At 49.2% G+C, this 27,488-nt stretch overlaps 1 protein-coding gene across 9 annotated transcripts in view; it reads left to right on the forward strand.

The window, feature by feature from the left end:
- The first annotated feature begins 12,755 nt into the window (after nucleotides 1–12,755).
- Nucleotides 12,756–27,488, forward strand: part of Klhl25 (kelch like family member 25) — a 32,736-nt gene continuing 18,003 nt past the window's right edge. For 2 of the 9 annotated variants that reach the window (XM_075952678.1, XM_075952679.1), the window contains exon 1: nucleotides 20,697–20,718. In XM_075952678.1, coding sequence (XP_075808793.1) covers nucleotides 20,703–20,718 — 16 coding nt within the window. In that variant the 5' untranslated portion in view covers nucleotides 20,697–20,702. Of the gene's footprint in view, nucleotides 12,912–14,767; nucleotides 14,888–15,493; nucleotides 15,627–19,924; nucleotides 19,946–20,696; nucleotides 20,719–20,815; nucleotides 20,913–21,200; nucleotides 21,222–26,304; nucleotides 26,374–27,042; nucleotides 27,066–27,488 lie in introns of those variants that run through there. The other 7 variants (XM_075952682.1, XM_075952680.1, XM_075952685.1 and 4 more) reach the window with 7 other exon arrangements.

Below are 27,488 nucleotides of genomic sequence, written 5' to 3' on the forward strand. Positions count from 1 at the left end.
CAGGGTTTCTCTGTGGTTTTGGAGCCTGTCCTGGAACTAGCTCTTGTAGAACAGGCTGGTCTCAAACTCACAGAGATCCTCCTGCCTCTGCCTCCCAAGTGCTGGGATTAAAGGCGTGCTTCTAGGCTGTCGTGGAAACCAGGAATCCTTCCCTTGAGCATCCAACAGATGCAGTACCTAAAATAGCCATAAGGGGGCGCCCTTTTTGCTCAGTGCTGTGCTCCATGCCTTTCCTTACTTCCGTGTCCCCAAGCTACTTCCTGTTGCAGGGGAAGGGGGATTTCAGGAAGGGAGAGGGTATGAGAGTCAGTGTAGGGTGAGGAAGGTAGCCAGGGAGGGAGTAGCTCAGCCTGCTCTCACAAACAGCATCATGGGCTCCCTGATCTCCTATCTTCGCGTAATCCACTTATCATCACGTCCCATTCCTTCAGTCTGGCCTGGGCTCTGAACCTATTTGTCAGCTGTGTGACCTGGTTTATTAGTCAGGGTTCTTCCACAGAGATATAATACCTCACGTGATCACATTTTGAGTGGATAGCTAATTTTGGCTTATGGATTCGGAAGTTTCAATACATGATCGGTTAGCTCATTGCTGTGAGCAAGGCAGTGCCCCGTGGCTGAAGCATGTAGTGGTGGTGTGTGTGTGGGGGGGGGGTTCTCACTCTACAACATCCAGGAAGTGAAGGGAGATACAGAAGGGGTGGGGTCCCCAGTAACCTCAGCCAGAGCATAGCCCCTCTGTGGCTAACTTTCTCACATTGCTCAACTTCCGAAAGGTTCCGTTACGTCTGCCCCAGCACCAAGTAGGCTGGGGCCCTACCTAGTGCCCCATGATTGTTGGTGTGTTCATCCCGTGATGGAAATAAACATATTTTTATTTTATTTTTTTTTTTAATTTTTATTTATTTATTTATTTTTGAGACAGGGTTTCTCTGTAGCTTTGGAGCCTATCCTGGAACTAGCTCTTGTAGACCGGGCTAGAACTCAGAGAGATCCCGCCTGCCTCTGCCTTCCAAGTGCTGGGATTAAAGGCGTGCACCACCACCACCGGGCTCGAAACAGACATATCTTCCCCCTTCTGCGTTGACAGTCGTACATCTCCAGGGTGGGGTGAGAGAGTCCCACACCCTCCCAGTAAGTATACTCGCTACAGTTCACATGCCCCTAGTTCCTTAGAAAAGAGGAGGTCAGGCACCCCCTCTAAGAGCTGGGTTCACAGAGATACTTCCTGCTGTCAGGGCCAACAGTCTTGCCACAGTTGAACCATAAGCTTGACTCATCCAGAGCCTGGATAGAACATGGGGGGAGAATGTAAACCAGAGAATGATTTATGGGGTTTCCTAGTTAGGGTTACTATTGCTGTGATGAAACACCACGACCAAAAGCAAACTGGGAAGGAGAGGATCTATTTGGTTTATCCTTCCATATCACTGTTCATCTCTGATGGAAGTCAGGACAGGAACTCAAACCGGTCTGGAACCCTGAAGCAGGAGCTGATGCAGAGGCCATGGAGGGGTGCTGCTTACTGGCTTGCTCTCCGTGCCTTCTTCGGCCTGCTTTCATATAGAACCCAGGACCCCCATCCCAGGGATGGCACCACCTACAATGCTCCCCCATCAATCAGTCATTTAAAGATGCCCTACAGCTGTATCTTATGGAGGCATTTTCTCAACTGAGGCTCCCTCCTCTCAGATGACTCTAGCTTGTGCCAAGCTGACATAAAACCAGCCAGCACGCAGGTCTTTGCAATAGCAGTAAGTGCTTAAGAGATCTTGTTATAGGATTAAACCAACTGTCCTACTGAAGCCTCCTTCATACTCCTTTCTCCTGGCTAAAGAGGTGGGAAGGGAATTCATTGCCTTGGTCCTCTACGGTGGCACCTGAGAGGCCCACCAGCTCCTGAGTCCTGAGAACTGAGAGCCTGGTGACAGTGGCGAGGCGTGTCTGTTCTTTTACCTGCTTCACCTTCCAGATAATGACCTCCAGAGACCAACGATTACCAGGAATGCTGACTACACTGATTTCCTCCCCTCTTTCCTAACTCCAGAGTCACCCTGGGCAGAGCCGAGCATCCATGAGATGCTCCACCCTCCGAAATTTGCCTCTGGCACCTGGAAGGTTGTTTCACGGTAAGCTTTAAACGCTGAAGAAAAGTTGGGCGTGGTGGCAAAGGCCTTTCATTCCAGGTCTTGGAAGACAGAGGCAGGCAGATCTTTGTGAGTTTGAGGCCAGTCACCCCAACATAGAGAACTTTTTCTCAAAAAAAAAAAAAAATCCCAAACAATAAAACATAAAGCTTGTTGATAAAAACTGGTCAAAAGTGCCTTGAGCAATCTGAGATCTCAGAAGCCGTTTGTCACGTGCGTGTGCGGTGTGTGCTGCTGGTCACCAGAGAGCAAGTATTCCCCACTCTTCCTTTTTTCTTCCTTTGATTGGCACCTGCCATTTTGAACTCTTCGAGCCTTTTGTTTCAAGAAGGTTAATTTAAAATAATTATCTATTTATTTATTATATTTACAGTGTCCTACCTGCATGTATTCCTGCAGGCAAGAAGAGGGCACCAGATCTCATTAGTGATGGTTGTGAACCACCACTGTGGTTGCTGGGAATTGAATTTAGGACGTCTGGAAGAGCAGCCAGTGCTCTTAACTGCTGAGCCATCTCTCCAGCTCCTAATTTTTTTTTTTAATTTTTTGAGGCAGGGTTTCTCTGGATACTTTAGCTGTCTGGGAACTCACTCTGTAGACCAGGCAGGCCTCAAACTCACAGCAATCCGCCTGCCTCTGCCTCCCGAGTGCTGGGATTAAAGACGTGCGCCACCGCTGCCCAGCCCAGCTCTGCATTCTTGGAGGCTACTGCGACTCCCTCTCCTGAAGTTGCCAGCCACCCACTCAAGTCTCCACCTAAAGCGCTCGGCTTTTGACCACACGTGGACACAAACCCAGCTTGTGGTGTGCATGTCGTCACCTCTCGCCCACAACCTATATCATCTCCCTGCTTTAGTACAAGCGTTTGGCTTCTCCGGCCTTAGCCTTGATCCCTGAGACTGGAAAACCCAGCTGGTAGTTGCTTTGCTTAAATAAACCTGTCGTTAGACTCTTTCAGTTCGGCTTAGTCTGGCTGACTGCATCGGTGGAGAAACCTGTTATCGGGGGACAGAACACCTACTACTCAAGAAGTTAGAAATAGTATAACCATACAACCCAATAGTACTACTTCTGTGCATATACCCTCACCATCTGAAAGGAGGACCTGGAGGAGAAATCTGTGACCGTCATGTTTGTAGCAGCCCTATTCACACTGGCCTACAAGAGGAAAAGCATGTAGGTGACATGTAAGACTGTTTGATCAGTTTGCTTGGGCTTCCATGACGGAATACCGTTAACTAACTGGCTTACACAGCGTAGGTATATTTTCTCACCGTTCTGCCTTGGCATTCAGTATCAAGTGTCTCCTGATTGAGTTTCTGGTGAGGGCTCTATTCCTGGCTTTCAAAGAGCCACCATGGCCTAAGCAAGCTCTCTGGTGTCTCCTCTGTCACAACATGGCAGGGCCTTTATGGCCTCCTTTATCCTTAATTACCCCCTTACTCCAAATCCAGCCATACTAGGGGGTCGTTTGGGGTCTTAGCCAACATTCGGTCCACAGCAATGACTTAGTCTCCAAAAGAGGGAAATTCTGACCCCTGTCACATGGATGGACCTTCAGGGACAATGCTCTTTTACCAGTCACTTAAAGCCACTAGTGGTACCTAGCGTACTCACGTTCCCAAAGAGAAAGCGTAATGGCGGTGGTTTAACGGGCACAATTTCAGCTGTACAAAGTGAAGCGCACCATTGGCATCGGTTGCACTCACTACTAAACATCCCCAGATGGTTAAAGCTCCCTATGTGGACTTTATCACAGTTGAGAAACGTCTAGGAGATAACTCAGCCAGGGAAGTGTTTGCCTCAAAGGCCTGCCTGTCACTGGAGTTCTACCTGTAGAAGCCATGGACAAGGCTAGGATTGGTGGCCCAGACTTGTGATCTCAGAGCTGGGAAGGCAGAAGCATATGAAGCCATGGGGCTCACTGGAGGGCCCACTGAGCCTGACTGCAGGCTCTAGGCCAAGGAGACGGTTTCAAAAACAAGGTGGATGGTTCCCGAGGAGTAACAACCAAGATGGCTTTCTGGTTTACGCTGTAGAACTGAAAGACAAACACACACATCCCAGGTTAACAAAAGACCAAAACCGAAAATTTATCTTGCAGGTTAAGAGTTCTGTTTAAAGCCAAAACGGTTAAAAGAAGTTCCTGTCTGTTCCTAACTAAGAGATAAGTCCGTTTGTCCTGTGTAAAGTCCCTCCTAATTAAGTCTGTTTGCCCTGTGTTAAGTCCCTGATAATTAAGGCTTCTCTTTGTAATCATGAATAAATTCCTGGTCTGATGTAAACTACTTGCAACCCCCATGCACTTGGTGTGTACCCTTACCTTTGTTCTTCTCCTTTCCATTGTATCCTTTGAACAGTGAACAACCGCCAACCCCCTCACCCCTGGGAACACCTTATCGCTCCTGGAAGAGGGACTTCAGGAGGCCGGTGGCAGATGTTCTCTCTTACTCCAGCGTAGAGAGAAACCACTGCCTGGCCAGCTTTGAATGCACCCAAGTACAGCTTGCTTGAGTTTGGACAGTCGTGAACTTGGACCTTTCTTTCTCGAGAATCTCAATATTAACAACATATTCGTGTGTGTGCGCGTAGACACACACACACACACACACACACACACACACACACACACACAACGAATGAATAAATCCTGCAGAGCATCATTCAACTTCTGCCCCATGTGGAGTCCTGGGATCATGAACAGCATGTCTTTTGAAATAAGATAGACCTGGGTTGGTCTCTGCACAAGAGCTTGGAAAATGTTAAGTACTCTGTCGTCAAAATATATCTTACATCCGAATGTGCACTTCATCCTTCGGGGTGACTAGATCTTATTGAACACCAGATTCTTCCCTAGAGATGTCCTTGGACTCTAGAAACACGTCTCCAATGTTGTTCAGCAGATCCATAACCAGAAGGGAAGGGAGGGATGTATTCAAAGGTGATCAGCTACCTTGGACAAGACTGACAAGAAATACTTTAGTGGTCAGGCCGGGTTCATGGTCCCTAAATAGAACCCCACCCTAAGCAGAACTCAGTAACTTGAAGCCTTGACTATCTGGTGTACACCATCTGTGTTCTGTTCACTGCACTGGGGGAGGGGTGGAAGTGAGGACCTCTCAGCGTGGATGCTCCAGGCAATGCCTTGTCACAAGGAGGCCTCCTAGTTTCTGATTTAAGAACAAAGAGCATTGGCACCTTTCTTGAACTTGTCAGGATTGTTTCCTCAAGAAGGTGCGTCTAGATCTAGCAGCCACACCGAAGACCCTCTTTGGCTACTTAGCCCAACTCTGCAGGGACAGCACAACAGCCTGTCAGCTCCCCTCAGAGAACAACTGTAGCTCACCCCATGGAACGTTCTCTCTGGACGGTCTCTAAAATCATTTCCTACTTTCTAAGTGAAGAGACTGAGGCTCCAAGACTTAGGAGACATGCTTAATGCAAACAAAGAGTAGAGATGGGGCTCGAACCCAGGCTTTCTGAGACACACACATTCTGATAACAACACACTGACTCAGAAGTAAAAGTGCTCATGAGTTTCTGTTATCCCTGCTCAGGGACCACACACGCCAAGTTCTTCTGTATCGCTTCAGTTTTAACGTGTGCACTGTCAAAGCAAGCACATATAAAATCGTACATTTTTTAAAAAATATTTATTTATTATGCAAACAATATTCTGTCTGTGTGTATGCCCGCACACCAGAAGAGGGCACCAGACCTCATTACAGATGGTTGTGAGCCACCATGTGGTTGCTGGGAATTGAACTCAGGACCTCAGGAAGAACAGGCAATGGTCTTAACCTCTGAGCCATCTCTCCAGCCCCCCAAATCGTACATTCTTTTTTTTTTTCCAAATCGTGCATTCTTGACTATGGTAACTAAATGCTTGATCCGTCTGTACATCTCACTATAACTGCAAGCGTCGTCTCCTTGCTGGTCCACCTCTTCTCTATCCTCCCCATCAGGTTGTAAATTCCCTGATAAGGATTTGTTGGCCTGTTTGCCATCCCAGGATGGTATCTGCTAGAAATAAGGCCTGAATAGATGGTAGTTAGGTCACCGATTGTGCAAGAGCGACACATGCTGTCTGGGGACACATTTTTATCTCATATCTTTATCTTCCAGGACTCCAAGCACCAGGGAGCACATAGGGCAAGTCCAAGACCTGTCAGCACAGAACATAGTTCCACAGATAAATTGCTGTTTTTTGTTTGTTTGTTTGTTTTTGTTTTTTATTTTTCGAGACAGGGCTTCTCTGTGGCTTTTTGAGCCTGTTCTGGAACAAGCCCTTGTAGACCAGGCTGGCCTCGAACTCACAGAGATCTGCCTGCCTCTGCCTCCCGAGTGCTGGGATTAAAGGCACATGTCACCACCACTCAGCTTGTTTATCATTCTGAATTTGACTTTTTGACTTTTCCTGCCTTTGTGAATTTTGTTGTTTTCTGTATGTCTGTTTGTCGCTTGGTTTAATAAAGTCAAGGCTTTGAAAGTAGGCCCATCCTGCACTTGGGAGGTGAAAGCGGTAGGGTCAGAAGTTCAAACTCACCTTCAGTCACAGAGCTTCTTCAGCCTGAGCTGCAAGAGATCCCATGTTAAAGCAAAACAAACAAAAAACACCGTCCCCCCAACATCAGGAAACAGGAGGGGAAATCAAAGGGCTTGCCCCATTTTTCAACATAAACTATCAAAGATGAAGAGAAGGGAGCAAGTAGACAAAACACCTCCCTCCTCTGGCCACTCTGCCTTACCACGCATGGACCCCCGGAGTGGCTTACTCTCTATGCAAACAGCTGAGTGATGTGGCGGAGCCTTCTAGAGGAGAGATTCCCTGATGCCAAGCTTCCGCTAGAGAAGCCCCTCTGTGAAATTCCCGCGAAGAGGGATTTCCCTGTCCACAGCAGATCGTGAACATAGTTGTCCTTTGACGGCGAATCAGTCTAGAAGATGCATACGGAAGACAGCGTATGAGAAGGTGAGCTCATAACGCTAGTACTCCGTAGCCAGCACAGACGCATACGCCAACAGCGATTAGACCAAGAAATGAGGAGAGGCCTATAAACCATTATGGGCTCATCTCCATGGTGCGTTGTCAAGAGGAGGGGACGTTGAGTGCAGACCAATACTTCAGAAGTGTATTACCCTTGGTGTAAAAAGGGGGGATTATGGATATAGAAGCATGTTTGTCATAAGCTGTTAAAGGAGAAGGCACAATCTTCAAAGCCTTCCCTCAGCACCCCAGGTAAGAGGCGGAGAAGGGCTGACGTGATGAAGGGAAACAGGAAGCAAGAACCAACCACCTGTGCGTTTTCCACAAGAAATGTATCTTATACGTAAAGACAAGTGGAAAGAAATGGGCGGGAGTGCCTGAAGGGGAAGTTCAGGGGTGAAGTGCTTTCCTAATGAGAACACTATTGGGTTAAATTCTCAGTGTTTCTGGGAGGGAAGAAGGGAGCAAGGAAGGGGATGGGGGGGGCGGGAGGGAGAGTGAATGAGCAATTGGATAGGAGAGCTAAGCCTGCAGTCCCAGCTACCAGGAGTGTCACTGGAGCCTAGCAAGTTCAAGTCTAACCTAGGTGAGAGACTGCAATCCCACATTGGAAAAGGATAGAAAGCTGGGTGTGTGGTGGCACACACCTTTAGTCCTGGCACTCGGGAGGTAGAAGCCGGTGGATCTCTGTGAGTTCGATGCCATCCTGGTCTACAGAACAAGTTCCAGGAAAGCCAGGAGTACACAAAGAACACCTGTCTTGAAAAACAAGAGAGACAGGCACACACACACACACACACACACACACACACAGAGAGAGAGAGAGAGAGAGAGAGAGAGAGAGAGAGAGAGAGAGAGAGAGTTATTAGGGCTACTAGAGTCATTAGAGTTACTACTAGGGCTGATTGAAAGAGTTAATTCATCAAGAAAACACAACCGTCTTAACTATACATGTGCCTTATGACATAGCATCCATGTACCATGAAAAGTTCGGCCAGGAGGTGGTGGCACACACCTTTAATCCCAGTACTTGGGAGGCAGAGGCAGGTGGATATCTGAGTCTGAGGCCAACCTGGTCTACAAAGCTAGTTCCAGAACAGGCAGGGCTACAGAGAGAAGCCCTGTCTTAAAAAACAACAAACAAACAAATATAAAAAAAACCAAAAAGCTCATGACTTCAGAACACTAGCGTCTCGTTTGTCACTGTTAAAGTGTACTTGGAGATGGCAGCTGGCTGCCGAGTCTACTGGCTTGTCGAGGCTTCCCACAGCTTGGAACAGCTGCGTCCACCGACCCTCTCTGCTTATCATCGGAGGACCAGCATCCAAGTAGCACATCTATCACAGAAAGATGTGCCTGGCATCCCACCTGCAGCTTATCTAAATGACCCACACGCTATTACCAGTGTCACAGTTACACGCACACGTATTACTAATAAACAACAGGGTCCTTAAGCTTTCAACTGGCGACTAGTGCCCCAAACTATGTTTTTAAGGGCCATAGTCATTGTCAGCGATCCTGGCCCCTGGATTCCCAGGCAGCCAAGCCCAAAGCAATCCCAAGGTCAGTCAGTGGCGACTGGCAGCAGGCGAGGCAGTCAGGGAGGAGAGCCAGTGTGAAGTGCTGGCAATTGGACCCTGCCAGGACCATCGTCAGCTTCCTAGCTCAGAAGCAGAGAAAAGGCAAACGGAGCATCTCTTGCTTTTGTCTATACTGGTCAAAGCTGAACTGGGGGTTGCGCTTATGTGAATACACACTGGGGAACCTATGAAGAGTTGGCTCAGCACTGGCAGGGTGGCTCCCTAGGTGTAGAAGAAGAGTCACCCAGAGTAAAAGAGAGATGCTATGCATCTGGACACTGCTCAGACCTGGTAAAACCTGGCTCGCTGCAGCCAGAGCCAGTGCCATGTGTGGGAGAGGGAGGTGGAAAATAAGAGGGGTGTGTAGGAGGGGTTCACCAGAGCTTGGCTACAGAATCTACCCCAAGTAGTCCACTTACATCCAAAATGTTGAGGGGGCCTCCCAAAAAAGGAAAAAGATAGGTTGTCTGTGGGGACCATACCGTCACCCATGTCTTAGAGGTCACGGGCAATGCAATAAAGCAAGAGAAAAAATAACCACAAGAATTGGAAAGAAGAAATAAAAACTATTATCCACACAGGCGATAACTACAATAACTATTATCATTAACTAAATCAGAGACAGTGAAGGTTGTATTTCTAGGATAGCACAACAAGCAGAAAATGGGAATATAAAGTGAGTGCCATTTTACAGCAGCATCAAACGTTTCCATTCCCACAAGTCCATCGGTGTTCACTGAGCCGTTCGAGGCTGAGTGTTTAAAAAGCAAAAAGACACAACAAAAATACTGACGTTGGGGGCTGGAGAGATGGCTCAGAGGTTAAGAGCATTGCCTGCTCTTCCAAAGGTCCTGAGTTCAATTCCCAGCAACCACATGGTGGCTCACAACCACCTGTGATGGGGTCTGGTGCCCTCTTCTGACCTGCAGACATACACACAGACATAATATTGTATACATAATAAATAAATAAATAAATATTTAAAAAAAAATACTGACGTTGCAGAAAGCCATGGCTAATGGGCTCTGGGTCCTATACGTTCTGTAAATTTCCCTCTAAGCCCAAATCGTTTAAACATGCTAGTGTTTTGCTCTGACAAGTGATATTGGGCGAATAATCATAACTGGTGTGTAGACTGCAAAAAAATATAAGTAAAGAAATAGGGATGAGACTGGAGAATTGACTCTGCGTAAGAGCACTGGCTGCACTTGCGGAGGACCCTGGTTCCATTGCAGCAACCATATAGTGGCTCACAACCATCGGTAACTACTTTTGGTCTTTTGGGCTCCCAGTACATGTGTGGTACCCAGGTATGCATGCAGACAAAACACTAATATACATGAAGTAATAAAAAAGCAAAGAAAGGTGACACAAGCCTACTTCTGAGGGCCTCCTGGTGTAAGCCAGGTGATACTGAGTGGGCTTCAACATTCAAGTTACTCAGAGACCAGAAGCCTACAGAAGAGCAGGAGGGATCCCCAAAACCTCTTGGAGGTGGAGCCACAGATGCTCAGCAGAGGAGACTTGGGCGGTCCTCTCTTTCCTCCATTCTGGGTTGGAGGGCGAGGGCCCACACCCTGCGTCTTTTTTTACATAAATGGGAGGAAAGCTGAAATTTCTCAGCAGCTAAAAAAGAAAACTGTGTCTCCGAAGAATTCGGGAGCTGTTCTCCTGGCACTAGTGAAAGTTATTTAAGGACCACTCCTCGCTGTTCCCTCTGAAGCCCTGGCTCTCTGCCTCTCACGCTGAGAACTGTTTTAGTGATAACCCTATGAAAGTTGCCCCGTCTGGTGTTCCAGCCTTTGGTGCCAAGTTTGTTATCATGTTCTGTAAGGATCTTCTTTTTTTTTTTTTTTGAAAACTCAAGTGAGCTCCTTGAACTGTGGGTCCTGTAATCTGAAAGTGGGAGCCTTGAAAAGTCTGGCAACAGTAACAGTTTCTGGGTATGCCGTGGCCACAAAATTCATTTGCAATCAAATGTACACCGGATCAGAGATATTCCTTGCAGCGTTTACCCAGGCTGCATCACGAACCGTCACTAGAACCTTGTTTCTGAACACACATGTGTACTTCTCATTTCAGGTACCATTCTATTATGTAATGCTGTTTAAATGCTGCCCGGAACACCGCAGCTCAGATCTGAGACTACTGTACGTTGCTGGGAATTGAACTCAGGACCTCTGGAAGAGCAGCCAATGTGCTCAACCACTGAGACATCTCTCCAGCCTTATAATATATATGTATTTTAACAATCATTTCTCAGAGTTGGGTGATGGTTGGTTTTGGTATCAAATTGCCACAAATTAGAGTCACCCGAAAGCAGGGATCCTTATTTGAAAAAATTGCCTTGACTGTCTTAGTTGATGCAGGTTGATACCTGGAGTGTGGGTGTCCCCTTCTGTTAGCATCCCAGATTAAACAAAACAAAGCAACAGCACCTAGGTCAGAAGGAAGATTACTCACCTTTTTCTCGTTTGTCCTTTTTTTTTTGCTGAGGGATTGATTCATCCTTTGCTGCAGCTGCGACTGCTGCTGACCCCTTCATGGCTCCAGAATCAATGTCTCCAGACCCCCCAGATGACTAAGGACCAATGGATTGAGCAACTACCAGGGTGTTGACCTTCCTAGTGACACACAGCCACAGGGGGATGCCTTCCAGTGCTGAGGTACCCAGAGCCCATGACCTAGGGACCACCAAGTTATCATCCCCTCAGGTACTGGACAACTGTTGTTAATATTTTGATGTAAGCTGATTTAATAAATTCTTTAATTTTTAACCTCTATTTATGTTTTATGTGTATGGGTGTTTGGCTGCAATGCATGTCTGTGTTATGTGTGTGCAGGCCATGTGGAGACCGGAAGAGGGTAACAGATTGCCTGGAACTAGAGTTACAGATGGTGTGAGGTGCCAGGTGGGTGCTGGGACTCAAACCCAGTTCCTCTGGACGAACAGCTCAGTGCTCTTAACTGTGGAGACATGTCTCCAATCTCCAATAAACTCTTCTAACTTACATATTCCTCCTATGAGTTCTCTTCCTCTAGAACATTCTAATGCAGTGTGCAACTCCCAACTAAGTCTAACTTCAGATTGCTTGTTCGACAAACAATACATCCATCTCATCTGAACAAAAAATTTATTCATCTTTCATAAATGGTGAAATTACAGTACACTGAGGAGCTGTTTTAAAATAAATTACTTTAAAAATCTATTAACAGTAAATGTTTGCTTTACATCCCTGTTTCTCATCTGTGCATCTGGTGTGGTGTTTAGTTTTAATTGTCCACTTGACACAGTCTAGAATCATCTCAGAAAAGAGTCTCAATAAGAGATTGTCTAGATTTTTCCTTCCTTCCTTCCTTCCTTCCTTCCTTCCTTCCTTCCTTCCTTCCTTCCTTCCTTCCTTTCTTCCTTTCACTTTTGGTTTTTCAAGACAGGTTTTTTCTGTGTAGTCTTGGCTGTTCCGGAACTCACTCTGTGGACCAGGCTGGCCTTGAACTCACAAAGATCCACCTGCCTCTGCTTCCCAAAATGTTGGGATTAAAGGCGTGCACCACCACTGTCCTGCTCTAAAATATTTTTTAAAGCAACTCAAAAGCCAATATCATTAAATATCTATGAAATGGGACAAAGGAAACTGGGATGCTGAACCCACCCTTTATTTCCAAGTGAACGACAGAGCTATTTTATATCACAGGTGTACCTTAGAGTGCTCTGTTGGGAGATACAGTTTCTCAAAGAAGAGCCATGAACTTTCTGGAGCCTTCATGGCACTGCAGAGTTCCCAAAGTGGGCCTCCCAGTTAGCATCTGGATAGGAACCACAGGGGATGGATTACATAAGATGAAAGGAATTTAATTAGTTTGAAAGAACAAAAAGTCTCTGAGCAAATGCAGCCACCTGATTCTCTAAAGGTTTTTTGAGACTCTCCTCAGTCATTCTTTTATCTTCTCTGTTTTCAACATCAGAGAATGAGTCATGGTTCCCTGGAGACACACACATCCCGACTCCTACTCCCTTTTCTCCTCCAACCCTGTCCCTATAGGAAATCTGCAACAGACACTCAAGCGGGGGAATGTTCTCTGACACCCCTTCTGGATCCCAGGAACTTGTTTGCTGAGGTTCACAGATATCATCCTCCTGTCCATGCTCTGGGGACCAGAGATTGGCTAAGGAATTGGGCACAGATCTGAGGACAGGTGAGCATCACTGTCTCCATCCTCCTCATCAGAACCACTTTTTATCCCAGAAGACATGCCTGCCGTATTTCAGTCCCAGCTTCCTCCAGGGATAGAGAGACCAGCAGGCTTTCTCGTCTCTGTTCCCTGTCTGTGTTTCTTCAGTTTGGAATCTTCTGAGAAAGGGAGAGTTTCTGTCCATTATTATCAGTCCACGGGTGACGATAATCTTCTTTGTGAACAGTGGTCAAAGGGCCACTGCAGAAAAATTTAAATAATGACCATTATTACCCAATTTCCTCCAGCTTTCTCCTTCTGTGGCAACAAGAAACTGATAGAAACTCAAGTTTTCATACCCAGTGCTGGACTAAATCTGATACTTTAGATGTCTGTTGCAGACATACAACGTTAGATTTTTGTTTGTTTGTTTTCCTGTTTTTGTTTTTCAAGATAGAATATCTATATACCCATGCTCACTCTGTAGACCAGGCTGGCCTCCAACTCATAGAGATCTGCCTCCCTCTGTGCCACCACCACCTGGTTGGCTTCAGACTCTTTGCTAACAAACTCTAGAACCGAGAGAAGAGTGTGATGTGCCAAAGCTTTGCTGAGGGAAAATGACAACAATAATAACAGCATCAACAACAAAGAACTCTGTTTTTCCCTGAACTTAGTCAGGAAGAAAGTAAGGTATGTGTTTTAGATGAAACCATCCAGAAGGCTCCCACAGTCATGCAAACATGTTAGCATGTTAGCAAGCTGCGGGCTCATCCACCAATGGAATCACAGTCTGAACAGATTTCTGAGAGATGGAGCAGCAGACAGTGGGGCCTGATTCAGAGGCTAAGTCACAAGGGCCTGTTCTAGAAAGACACCTCACCTCCTCTTCTCATTCTCTTTGCTCTCTGAAGAGTTGTTTGTTTTTAAGACAGAATCTGTCAATGTGACTCCTGCTGTCCTTGAAGTCACGAAGATCTGCTTGCCTCTGTCTCCTGGGACTGAAAGTGAGGACCACTATACCTGGGCACTTTCTTAACTTGGTGTCTTCGTGTATTTAAGTGAGCTGTCTGAACGACTGCTTATTTGGTTCTTAAATCCTGCAGCTATTCCAGCGGGAGTTCACGTCTGACACTTTACAGGCAAGGAGACCAGACACATAGCAAGCTGATGTGGTAAAACAAATGACAAACTCGGATTGCAAAGTCTCAGAATTATAGCATATACACACAACACCCCTCTGTTATAGGGTAGAGACGTCTAGTAATTCTTTTTTTTGTTGTTGTTGTTGTTAGTTTATTTTTAGAGACAGGGTTTCTTTGTATAGCCCTGGCTGTCTTGGAACTCACTCTGTAGACCAGGCTGACCTCGAACTCACACAGCTCCACCTGCCTCTACTGTCATAGTCTTGGCATTAAAGGCATGCACCACCACTGCCTGAACTAGTAATTCTTCTTGAATGAATTATTGGTGGTATTGGTAAAGTCTGATGTGTATTCTTTTTTCTTTTCCTTTTGGTTTTTTGATACAGGGTTTCTGTATGTAACAGTCCTGGCTGCCCTGAAACTCACTTTGCAGACCAGGCTGGCCTCAAACTCATGGAGATCCACCTGCCGCTGCCTCCCAAGTGCTGGGATTAAAGGCATCTGCTTCCACGACCCAACGGGGTGGCTATTCTTGATTTTCAAATTAATTATATCTAGAATTAGTTAAAAACCCAAGTAGCTGGGCACACCTATGAGGGATTTTTTTCTTGGCTGGATCTTTTGAGGTGGGAAGATCTACCATCAGTCTGGGCTACATCTTCTGGTGGCAGCCTATAGAAAGGACCCGGGAGAATGAAGCTTCTGCTCTTTTTGCCTTCTTGCCCTCTTTCTCAGGGACATTCACTGGTATTAGAGTCAGCTTCTGGATTCTAAGGAATACTGAAGACCAGCCAAGACAGCCAGCCTCACCGACGAGGACAACATTGGATTGTTGGACTACCCAGACCACAGCCTGTAAGTCAGTCTAATAAATTCCATCTATGTGTGTGCATGCATGTATATGCAGATATGCATTTTATCTATCAGTTTTTGTTCCTCTAGAGAATTCTAACAGAGTAAAGAATATTTGAAGACTATTTTGAAAAAGTTTAAAGAAATAACCGCAATTTTGACAGTACAGCTGAAGTATGTCTTCTCCCCTGAAATATATGGATTCCAAGTGTAGACAGGGATTTGTGGCGGTAGAAACTCCCCGATATTAAAACTAGCCGGAGCAAATAATGATTCCCTTAACATGGGGAAGGTTATGTAGCAATTCTGTAAAAAGTCTGCGATTCGGGAACAGAATGGGGCATGTGGCAATCTACAAAGCCTCTCAGGAAAGCTCAAGAGCTTCCTTCAACTCTGGCCACCAGGGCGGAAGGCAACGGCCTGTCGCTTTAAGAATCTGGTGGCAGTCGCTTTCCTCTCCCCGCTCCGCCTCCCGCGGTACCAGCGGCCGGGACGACCACCCCTTTCTCCTCACGCGGCCGTGCTATGGGTTAGTTGGCCCATCCGTCACAGAGACGCGGCCTATGATTGGCTGCTGCGCTTCGGGCCGGGAGGCGGGGCGGGAAGGTCGGAGAAACTAGTTTGTTGGCGGCGCCGGTGCGGGTCTGCTAGGGGGAGCGCGGCGGGGACTGGCGAGCCGGCCGGGGGGCGGCGGCGACGGCGGCGGGGACTGCGGGGTCTGTGGAGCCTGTGGGGCCATAAGGTGAGTACCAGGTGGGGACCGGGCCGACAGGGGGCGTCGTCGTCGGGACTTGTCACCGGGACAGCGACCCTGCGGGAGGAGCGCCCGGTAGGGCTGGGTTCCCTGCGTCTGGGAAGTGGGCGCTGACCCGGGATCGCCCCTCGGTCGGGCTCGGGGGGGGCCCCCAGATTGCTTTGCTCAGAGCTCTCGTGGAGGCAATGAATTGTTTGGGAAACGGATGTTACGCTCGGGAGCTGCTACCCTCCTCCCCCGGGAGTGGTTGATTCATTGAGTCCGCTGACTCCTTTTTAAAAAATTACTATTGATCCTAGAAAGAGGAAGCTGCTTGTCTTCGAGGATGCGAACAGCGCAGCTTTGCGCCCGCGCCTAGCCCAGGTCCGCGTTCCTAGCGAGGACCGAGGGTTTAAACCAGGGAAGAGAAGCCAGCCGGAGCTGGCCGTGTGTGGCCCGCCGCGCAGGGTCCTTCCTGTCTGGGAAGTTGTCTGTCGTGGAGAAGTGGTGACACTCCTGGGGCACACCCACCTACCCACCCAGGTGGTGGCCCCCCCTATGGGACTATAACTAATCTTCCTCCTCCCCAGTTGCTCGTCCCTCCTCCCATGCATTGCCCAGGATCGAGAGCTCCGCTGGGATCTGCAAGGCCCCCAGTTGACCGTTCTTCTTTGTCGTTTCTGAAGCTTCTCTTTCCTATTGTGGAATTGTGCCACTGGGGCACCTGACTCCTTTGGGTTTCAAGGACCCTAAAGTACATTCCTGTAGTCTAAAAGATTTTTTTTTCTTTTTTAAGTCTTGTTAAGTATCAGGCCAGCCTTGAACTTGGGATCCTCCCATTCCAGCCTCTGAGTGCTTGGGTTATAAGCAAGTGCCACCATGCTCATTCCAAGAATTCCTAGAAACTTGGCCACAGGTAGTTGTGTGTGGGGGTGGGTGGGTGGGTGGGTGGGGGGAGACAATTCCAGGCTCCTCCCAGTTCATCTGTATATTGGGGAGTCCTGCTGAGTCCAAGGTGCTCTGGCCAAGACTCACTGCAGGACAAGATATGCCAGTTGCATGGGCCATTTGGTTTCACCCTGGCCTGGAGTAGGACAGGGAGGAGGAGGAACTTGGGACCTGACCCTCCAGGATGCTGGGCCCCTCCTCTCATAGGTGACACAGTTATGCTGAGGACTTTTTATGGGTGTTGCTGAAGGCTGTGTCTGGGGACAGGAGGGAGGACCCAGGGTACTCTTATCCTACAGTAAATTTAATCCCTTTAAGACAGGGGCTCTTGAGTTCATAGGCTTTGCCTTTGGAGACTGGCAAAGTCAGTTTGGTTCCTGGCCGTATAATTATTGGTATTTCAGTTTTGAGTCATTTATCAGCAAGTGTGTCCAGGGAGATTGCTGCAAAGGAAGCAGGGGAAGATGGAAGGAAGAGACCTTTGTCCTGGGCCTCCGGCTGCAGCTGGATTCCCTGTGCTGTGCAGCCAAGGACCTGTGGGCCAGTAGCCTGTTCCACAGTGGCTCGATTCCTGCTGATGGCATCTTAAGCCTGTGGGCACCAGTGTGGGGAGAGAAGAGTTGGAAGAAAAAGAGAGACATGGCCTTGCCTGTGGTGTGCAGTGACTGGCTGAGGGTGGCCTGGAGCAGTGAGCGTGTGATGTAGGGGCACTTTTAGAGGTTCATTTGTTTGATTTGTCATTGGAGCAGACTGAGACTCTGCTTTTATAGGGAAGGGGTGCTGGCATGTGGATCGGGGGCCTTGACACATCACAGTTTGCAGAGAGCCCCAGGGAGCAGGGTCCCAGGGAGCTGGAGTGAAGAAGTGAAGGCTTTGTGGAGAAAGGAGAGAAAAACTAGCTAAGGCATTCCACAACCGATATTCCATACCCTGGGCTGCAGCCCCAATTCCCTTGCCAGAGCCAGCTCTAGGATGCCCACTCTAGGCACAGGTGAGGTCACGGAAAAGGCAGATGGGAGGTGACCGAAAGGTTTATTCTTGGCTGTGATAGTGTGATGAATATGGGCAGCCTTCCAGGATGTTTGGAGGGTCTGGCTTCCCAGGCAGCTTGTGGAGTGTGTGTGTGTTTTCCTCGGAAGACTTACCCTGCTAACCAGCTCACTGCTTGCGCCCTAAATCCTTTACTAGCAGGCAGTGTGGGTTTGTCCTCAGCAGGGGCTTGACTCCCTCCCCTTTATGCAGACTTGGCACCAGCAAGCAGTAGTGGCCACAAATGAATTGGCTGATTGAGACGCTGGTTTTCATCTAATGTGGTAAATTTCATAATTGAATTGCCTCAGCTGATCCATGCAAGGGAATCCCTTTCAAGGCCAGGAAACACTTGGACCCTTGTGCAGAGGGCCAGGAAGAGGCCAAAGTTAAGCATTCCCAGCTTACTGTAAGGGTATCCCTGCAGGACTGTTTCTGTCTGGCTTCCTCTGCAGGCCATATTCCCTTAGTTGCAACGGTGTCCTGAGCAACCCTATGCTATTACCACTTCTAAAGGCATCTAAAGCTGACACCTGCCAGCCTTGCCAGGTCTCTCTGGGCTCTTAGCACATGAGGGCAAACAATGAAGGAATTAGAGGGACAGAAAGGGACTTGGAGGTTGGGAGTGTGCTCCCCTTAAATCCCATCAGCACAGGGTCGGCGGAAGGACCGGAGTTCCAATGCTTCTTGGGAGTAAGGCTGTCTTGAGGGTGTGAGGTGAGACCATGCACTTAGAGCATCCCCTGGAGTGGTGTCTGGCGTCTAGTGGACTGCTCATGCCCAGCTCCCTTTCCCTTTGCTCCGCCCTCCTGACATAGCATGGAGGGGAAGCTTGTTCTGTGGTCGGCCTGCATGGGGTCCACAGCTGAGGTGCCAGCCTTGTCTTCTCCCTTCTTTCTCTTGCTCTTCACCCTTTTCTCCTCCTCCCTGTTTTGGTGCCCCTTAGGATGACAGAAGGTAAGCAACTGTGTCCTGTTCTTTAAGGCGGCGACTCCTTGGGCCGAGATTCCTTGGGCTCATTGGTAGTGAGCTTGCTTAGGTAGCATGCAGGAAGCCCTGGGTCAAAACAGACATGGTGGCACACACCTGTTTTCCAGATTTTAGGAAGTAGAGGTGGGAGGACCAGGAGTTCACGGTCAGCCTGGGCTACATGAGGCCCTGTCTCAAAATGGTGGTAGGGTGCACCTTTAATCTCAGAAGTCTAAAATGCCACTGGGGACGGGGTAGGGGCAGCAGTTCTCTTGCGTTCCAGGACATCTTGGTCTACATAGAAAGTTCCAGAACAGCCAGGGATACTACTGAGATCCTATTTTATTTATTTATTTAGTAGCAGCTTTGTGGTATTAGGAATTCAAGTTAGGCCGGTCAGGATGGATGGGCAGGCGGATCTCTGAGAGTTCGAGGAAAGCCTGGTCTACAGAGAGCAAGTTCCAGTTCCAGGACAGTCTCCAAAGCTACAAACCCTGTCTCGAAAAACCCAAAAGAGGGCTGGAGAGATGGCTCAGAGGTTAAGAGCATTGCCTGCTCTTCCAAAGGTCCTGAGTTCAATTCCCAGCAACCACATGGTGGCTCACAACCATCTGTAATGGGACCCTCTTCTGGCCTGCAGGCATACACACAGACAGAATATTGTATACATAATAAATAAATAAATAAATATTATATAAAAAAAGAAAAACCCAAAAGAAAACAAAAAAGAAAAAAGAAATTCGGGTTAGAGGTTAGAGCCATGTGTGGTTGTGTGGTGATTTACCACACCTTTAATCCCAGCACCTTTAGTCCCAGGCAGGGTTCAGCTAGGGCTACACAGTGAAACCCTGTGTCAGATAGGTTAACTGAGAAATTGCACTGTGCTTTCCATGAATTCATATTTTTTTCCCCAGGCATGTTCTCCCACAGTGGTCTGCCCCCAAGTTCTGTACGTCTGGAGGTTTACTCTGTTTCAGCTCAACCATGGCCCTAGACCACGTCCACCTCTTCAGCCCACAGTAGGGTCCCTTAGACCTGAAGCTGTTGTAGGAAGGACACTGAGTTCTGCCTGGTGACCGTAAGCAGGTCCCCTTGCCACTGTGAGTTCAGGTGGCTCTTCTAGGAAACAGACGCCTTCCAGTTGTCCCTTTCACAGTCTCACTGGAAGGACCCAGGGTCTGGCAAGCTCTCATGCTAGGCTGTTAGAAGGCTTGCGTGTCAACCCTGTGGGCGGGGAGAACCTGAGAGTCAGCCTGTGCTGGGCAGCGTGTCCGAGACAAGGTGGGAGTCAGGAGCCGGGTGGGCTCTGGCTCCAGCTCTGCGGGGCGCTGTGGGCATCAGATGAGTCATTCCTGTCCAGACCCTTGTTCTTCCCCATGTAGGTAAGGTCTGCAAACACAAGCTCCCAGCTCCTTATCCGAGTGGAGCTGAGTCAGGCCCTGCTGGGAGCTCCAAAGGGCCAGGGCTCTTGTCCCCTCCAGCCTCCCTCAGTCCCCTGTGGTTCCTCAGCTGAGGGCCACCCTGTGCCTAGGAAACTGGGTCAGGGAAGCACCAGTCGGCCCAGGAGGAGCAGGCAGGGGCTAAAGGAAGGTGGCACATAGTTGACTCATTCCCAAGGTGCCCCTTGACTTGTCCTGGGCAGAGGAGTGGACATCAAGTGTGGGAGTAACTGTGTGTTCCCCTCCCTCTAAGGAATGGGCTAGCTTATGGGATGTCCCCTGGGCACAGAGCCAAGGTGGAGAGACAGACAAAGGGCCCAGAGAAGAAGGGATTATGGGGAGCTGGGGGGTGGGGTGGGCAGCAGGAGGAGGCTGAGTGCCAGGCTTTGGCAAGGCTGTGCCTGCAGGACCAGTTGGATGGCTCCTCCCGCTGAGCAGGGCCATGGGAGAGCTGTGGCTGCTGCAGCCCGCCTGAAGACCACATCCCCCTGGCTGTCACCCCACCCACCTCTGCCAGGTGGCTGCTTTCCTGTCAACCACGCGGGCAGGAGTGGACTGCAGGGCAGGAGTGAAACCCAGCCCAGCTATCTCTGTGTGTCCCTGCTGGGCTCGCCAAGACAGGCTGAGCAAAGATCAATGTAGGCCAAGGGGAATTAATTTCCCAATTAAGATAGAGATCCTTTCCTTGTTCAAGACCGAGATGAGCTGCTTGCCAGGTTTGCATAGCCGGGTCAGTTTGTTTGGGCAGGAAGAAGTGAGGTGGGCAGGCAGGGAGCGCTTCTCTAGAGAGTAAGGCAGCAGTGCCCAGAGTCCAGAGCTTACATTCTCTGGGCCTGAGCGTCTGGCAGTGAGTCCCTTTATCTGCATGTGCCTCCGTGTGAGTTTACATCTTGGGGATCTGAAGGAGGAGGTATATGGTGCGCTGTTCCCAGTGGCTTGCCTTGTGGGTGACAGGGGAGGAAGGTGGGCTCAGGATTCACACTGGGCCTCAGCTTCTGTTGTGCAGGGTGGGTGGTCAGTGGGCAGCTCGGCCAGGGTACAGGTTGAATGCTGTTTCCACTCAGGAGGGGCGAGAAGTGGACATTGTTAGTCTCTTTGTTCCTGATGTGTTCAGTTGGCTCTGCCCTCTGCCTGGTTCTGGGGTTCAGCAGAGAACAGGGTGAGCCCCATTCTCCTGAAGCTCCGTTCGTGTGGAGGAGGCTGACCGCGGACAGAGCCGGTAAATGCAGCCACCCCACAAAGGGCTGTTGGGAGAGTAGACTGGGAGGTGTGAGGAAGGGGGACAGGACAAAGGGGCTGGGGAATGCCCCCCTGGTGGTGACTTGTGAGGCAGAGAGGTGCGCTAGGCAGGCAGTGCGGGGTTCAGAGGCTGGGATGGCATGGGCCCCATGGCACGGGCACAAGGCAGAGGGCCAGGCTTCCACAGAATGTCTCTCCTGAGGAGACCAAGGACCACTTTGTGATTTTAAATTATATATATTAATTTAAACATATTGACCGATTCCTTTTATACAAGGGCAATAGAGAAACAATATGGTATGAAAGTCTGCCCCTTCCTCAGTGTGTTCCACAGGTAGAGATTGGGAATGAGCTCTGATTTTGTATAGTCTGTCCTGTTCAGGACTCTTTAATCTCTGTCTCTGTATAGAGGGGAGCTCTTTCCCTTTTAATGTCGGCATAGCAGTCCAGCCATCTTGTGGCCAGACCTCCAGCCTTCATGTTGCCCTCAAATGAGAAACTTTGGGTTAGTCCTCATTTCCCCCATATCTCCAGTGAATCCTTGGAAGCCTGTTTGCATGTATCTTTCAATGCAGGTGTGCCATTTTTAAATTTTTTTTAAAATATTTATTTATTTATTATGTATACAATGTTCTGTCTGTGTGTATGTCTGCAGGTCAGAAGAGGGCACCAGACCCCATTACAGATGGTTGTGAGCCACCATGTGGTTACTGGGAATTGAACTCAGGACCTTTGGAAGAGCAGGCAATGCTCTTAACCACTGAGCTATCTCTCCAGCCCGCCATTTTTAAATTTTATTAAAGCCATGTGCTTTTCACCACTATGTTTTTTCCCACCAAGTGCCCATCTCTCCATTTTTCTTCCCTGCTTGATACTATACACATTTTGCTGCTTAGCTGATACGATGGGGCCCATATCATTCCTTTAAAAACACAATACTGCCAGCTAAGCAGTTTGTTCAAGCATTGTCCTTTGACTCGGCTTTTCCAGATGATCAAGGTTCCGCCTCCTATTGGTCTCCTGGCCTCAGCTGGGGATGAGTGAAGCCCTGGGCTGTGTGTGTTCATCTGTGAAATGAGGCTCTTTCGTTGCCCTGCCCCCTGCTTGCTGCTGTATGTTCTGCTGGGAAAGCATTCCCGAAAGGTCCTATGGGGCTCAGAAGCTCTGGGACATGAGGAGGTTTGCTTTGTCCTTTGGGAGCCTAGTGTCTGAAGGCTGGAGCATTTGAACTAGTGGGGATGCCCCTAAACAACATCTTATGACAGGCAGGCAGGTGGCTTTTGGTATATGCGTAGAGCCTGACCCGACCCCAGAGAAAGTTGGCTGGCATTTCCGGAGCTTCCCAGGGGGCTGCTCCACCTGCCATGGTAGAACACTTGAGGTAACAGGGCAGGGTCAGCTCTTCTTGTACGTGGAAGGGTCTGGAAGTGCCGTCTGTGGACTGAGTGTTGTGTGTTCCCATGAGGATCCCTGTGTGTTTTCCAGCGGCAGGGAGCTTTATTAGAAGCCAAGGATGTGCCAATTGGGCACTTGTACTTGACTGTGAGACAGAGAGGCTGGAGGCTGGAGGAGGAGAGGTAGATCTTGGGGACTGTGGAAAGAAAGCCAGGCTGTGCACACGGTCTCCTAATAGACTTTGCGACTGAGCGGTCAGGATGGCCAGAATGGCCTGGGTGCCTGGTGGAGTGCATCCTTGCTGGGACTGAGCGCTGGGGTATTTAAATGGCAGGGCTCCCCTGTCCTTCCCTTGAGTCCTTGTTCCTTCCCCTCAGAAGCAGCACCCAGTCTGGTTGTGTGATTGATGCCCAGGAACCTTAGAACTCTGCCTCAGAGTGGGTGGGTACCTAATAGGACCGCCAACCTGACCTAATAGGAACAGACATTAGAGAGGAAGGGCTATGGTCATGTAGGCAACAGAAGGGACCATGCTCTCAAAGTGTTCCTGGGAGGCCTCCCGAAGTGTCCTTGTATATATAGCTCATGAGGGGAGGCGGAATGATGTATCTGCAGTAACACCCCTTTTTCCAGTCTGAGTCCTGGGTGTTTGGAAAAGGGGCGAGGGCGCGAGGCACTCCAAGGAGCTTTTGAGCGAACCCTAGCCTTCTGTCATCCCAAGCTTTGCGGGCAGGTTTGGCACCAAGTGGTAGGCTGGGTTGCCAGACTTCCTCTCAGGCATCAGCACCCACACTGGGGTATCTGTTGCAGGAAGCTGCAGTTGCTATTTTTATCAGCCCAACTAGAACTTTATATCGAAAGATATAATTACAAGCACAATATCAGGGTTTATCTGGCTGGTGAGACTGAGGCAGGGGCCACACTGCACACTGCTCACTTGATGTGTAAAGCAGGGCATGTCTGCTTGGACATACCTATCCGGTCACAGAGCGCTTGTGCAACTGCTTCTGCGTCTACAACTTTCTTTTTGTAGACTGGGTCTTAGCAACTCAGGCTGGACTCAAAACTAACAAGTTTTGCAATGACCTTAAGGTCAACAATTACCTTAAACATCTGATTCTTCTGCCTTCCCCCCTGCACGCTGGGATTGTGGTGCTGGGGATCAAACCCCAAGTTCTCTGCATCTTAGGCAAACACTACCGACTGAGCTGTTTCCCAGCTCGGTGTTATTCTGTGAAGTATGAAAGAGAGCTTTCCGGAGTTCACCGAGATATTCACACCTGAACACAACTGGTTGGTCATGCAACTGTGGGGGAGCCTGGGAAATTATTAAAATTGCCGAGACCCCCCCACTTGATGCCACCTCCTTTGCTAAGTACCAGGGACAGAGATGAAGAAGCCCTGTTTTGAGCTTCACATTCAGACCCGAAATCTTAACCTTTGGATAAGTAGCCTGATCTGCGTTGCAGACTTTCAGTCTGGAGGCCCCTGGGGCTCACGGGGTAGCCTCTCTTGTCCTCAGCTTGACTTTGTGTAGCTTCAGTTATCCGTGGTCAGCTGCTTTGAAAATATCAAATGGAAGGGCTGGAGAGATGGCTCAGGGGTTAAGAGCACTGACTGCTTATCAGAGGTCCTGAGTTCAATTCCCAGCAACCACATGGTGGCTCACAACCATCTGTAATGAAATCTGGTGCCCTCTTCTGTTGTGTGTATACATAATAAATAAATTGTTAAAAAACAATCACATGGAAAATTCCAAAGCCAGGTGTGGTGGCCCAGACTGATTTCAGATTGGCAGTCTTCCTGCTCTACCTCCTGGGTTTTGGGATTGCAGGAAGGGCCCACTACCACCACACAGCTGGTCTCTTACCGTGCCTAATTTGAGATTCGGGGATCAAACTCAAGTCCCTATACTTGATCAAGGACTTCACCGACTGAGCCATCTCCTCAGCCTAGAACGCTGTTTTAAAGGGTTCATAGAGGTACAGTCCACCCAGATAGTGGGTTCCTTTGAGGTGAGAGGTCAACCCGGGATGCCATTCCTGACACTATCTTGGCTTTTTTAAAACATAGGATCTCACGGTGGTCGGGAGCTTACCTAGCAGGCTAGGTTGAACCCCAAGGACTTGCCTAACGAGTGCCGAATTGTGTGTCCTCCCACAACTGACTTTTTATGTGGGTCTTGGGATGGAGCTCAGGTCCTCAGCTTCCATGGCAAGCACGTTTCCAGCCGAGCCATCTCCTCAGCCCAGGGCAATCCGCCGTTGTACCTTTAACCCCCTTGCCATGCAGGGTAACCTCTTTACAGGAAAGGACCACTGCGGGATCAGGGGCTCTGTCTTGGACTCCTGCCTGCCCAGGGCTGGTGCTGACGGTGCAAGGAGGAGGACGGTGGCAGGGGTGGCGGCTCTAGCGGACTCGACTGGTTCACGTGCTCTTGTTTAATTACCTCCAAGTGGAACGTTGATTTCACCACCAGAAGAGAAAACCAGAGACCTCTGGCAGCCAGGGATCCGGAGCAGGGATGCTCTTTACCCAGCTCCCCCTTCCTGCTGCTCAAGGTTGGCCTCCCCAGCTGGGCTTGTGTGGCTTATGGGCCACCATCCAGAGCAGCACTGGGCGGGGAGGGGGTGCTCCCCTAGTTACAGCTCAAAGTGACTTTTGTTTTTATAGATGAAGACTCTCTCTATTTAATTAGCTCAGGCTCTGCTCAAACTTACTATATAGTCCAGGCTAGCCCAGAGCTCAAAGTGATTCTGTCTGTTGTTGGGACTGTATCCATGAGCCACCTGGCTTAAATGGTTAAACACGGGCAGGAGAGATAGCACGGTGGGTAAGAGCATTTGCTGCTCCTGCAGATGACCTGGGTTTGGTTGCCAGCACCCATGTGGCTGCCCATAACCATCTGTAACCCCCATTCCAGGGAATCTGGTGCTGGCTTCTGGCCTCCGAGGCACCAGACAAGGAGGTGGGGTATTCGCATTCAGTCAGAACACTCACACCCGTAAAAAGAAAGCCTTCTGGAAAGTTCAAACATGAAACACACAGGCTGCATCTCAAGAAACATGACTGTCACAGTTGTGCAAGTTTATAATAGCCCTCTGGACATTTTCCTTCTCACTCCAGCGGATGGCACTTCAGTCCCCTTCCATGACATGGAGCTATGGTGCATCCAGCACAGACAGAGGGGATGCAGAATCTGCCCTTGGAGCTGCAGACACAGATAAGCAGAGTGGACAGTGGCCTGCAGTGGAAGGAGCCAGCAGAACAAAGGGTGCTATTCTTATGAGAGACAGGACAGACGCCCCTCTGGTGTGGGTGTAGTGTACACTAAGTGCCGGGAAATACTTGTTGAATTGAATTTCTCAGCATCTGCTATGTATAAGGTGTCCTGAGCAATGTAAGAGCGTGAGGTTGTGGGGCAGAGTGATTGTGGGGGGAACTGGAGCTGGAAAGGTGGGAGGGGAAGAAATTGGGGCTATGGAGAGGAGGGAACAGGTTGAACAAGGCTTAAACATCCAAGTTCCCCAAAGGCTTCTGAGCAGGGGAGGTTGGGCATGCAGACGCGTCCGTGAGTGAGTGGCTGTTTATGGGCTTCTGGGTATTTGCTATAAATATGCAGACGTATGTAATTTCAAGAGACCAGGGACTATCTACCAGCTGTGATGTCCAAGTACTGCCCCTGTACTTTGCTGAGGGAGGCCTGTCATTTGGGAGGAGAAGGAGCTGACGCTGTGGTGAGAGACACTTCTGACAATGATAGAGGGCAAAGGGCCTTGGTGGGGGTTGGAGGGCGCACGGCCTGCAGCCCAGTGACTGAATGATGCTGCAGGCTGGGGAACAGGGAAAAGAGAATGTGAGTCTGGGCATGAGTTTCACAGTCCAGTGCTTGGGATGTGGGCGGTCCCCGGCTCATCTGCGTGAATACTGACTCTGGCCAAGTCTCGGATGTGTGCATGTTAGTTATCGTCCCCCCACACTTCCTGCAGGGAGTTTCTGTAGGTTCCAGGGAAAGTGTGGTTAATGTGGAGGAGTTTTATAAGCCAGTGTCAACTGAAGCTCTTTTGAGGACCTCCAGATCCAAACAGGTTTTCACCGTAGTGCTGAGACATTGTCTGCCTTGTTCATTTTCTCCTGAGTGCATAACTCAGCGTGCCGGTATTTCCCTGTGACCCACGCAGCAGGTTACCAAACTGTGCCCGGGTAAACCATCCATTCAAGGTGCAGGTTGGGAATGCGGCAGAGTACAACAGTTCATTGACACGGGTCAGATTCCACACTTGAGTGACCCACAGAGGAACTGCCGCTGGTCGCTGGTCAGAGAAGAGAGGCTGTGCTTATCTGAAAAGGCTTTATCTGGGTGAGACCGGCTTTTCTTCAGGTTCCATAATCAGAACCACAGATCTTAGCAGATTGAAGACTACAGCAGGTAGAAGTCAGCCAGTCTTCTGGGAATAATTTTTTTTTCAGAATATTTTATGGGAAGCAACTCTGCGTGTGTGACTCGTGTGTGTGTGTGTGTGCATGCATGTGTGAAGGTGTGTAGCGCTGTGCTCCACAAGCTTATCAAAAGGCAGCTATCAGACCACTCACTCATTCTTGAGCACTGAGGCTCTCCTGGCCTTTCGTAGCCCGGCCACCATGGGTGCCCGTGTCCAGGGGAACTGAAGGAAGACCTCCGTGAGTGGAAATGCTGGGGCAAAGGGCACCTAATCTCACTTTGAAAGATGCTGCCAGATGGTTCTCCCGAGAGTTGGTGGTGGCTGCTGCCTTCCTTGTGCTGCTTTAGATGAGCTTGGGGCGGGGGCAGTGAGAGGGCTCAGTGGGTAATGGTGTCTGCCACCAAGCCTGA

The sequence above is a fragment of the Microtus pennsylvanicus genome, chromosome 18 (assembly GCF_037038515.1).
Source record: "Microtus pennsylvanicus isolate mMicPen1 chromosome 18, mMicPen1.hap1, whole genome shotgun sequence".
NCBI lineage: Eukaryota > Metazoa > Chordata > Mammalia > Rodentia > Cricetidae > Microtus > Microtus pennsylvanicus.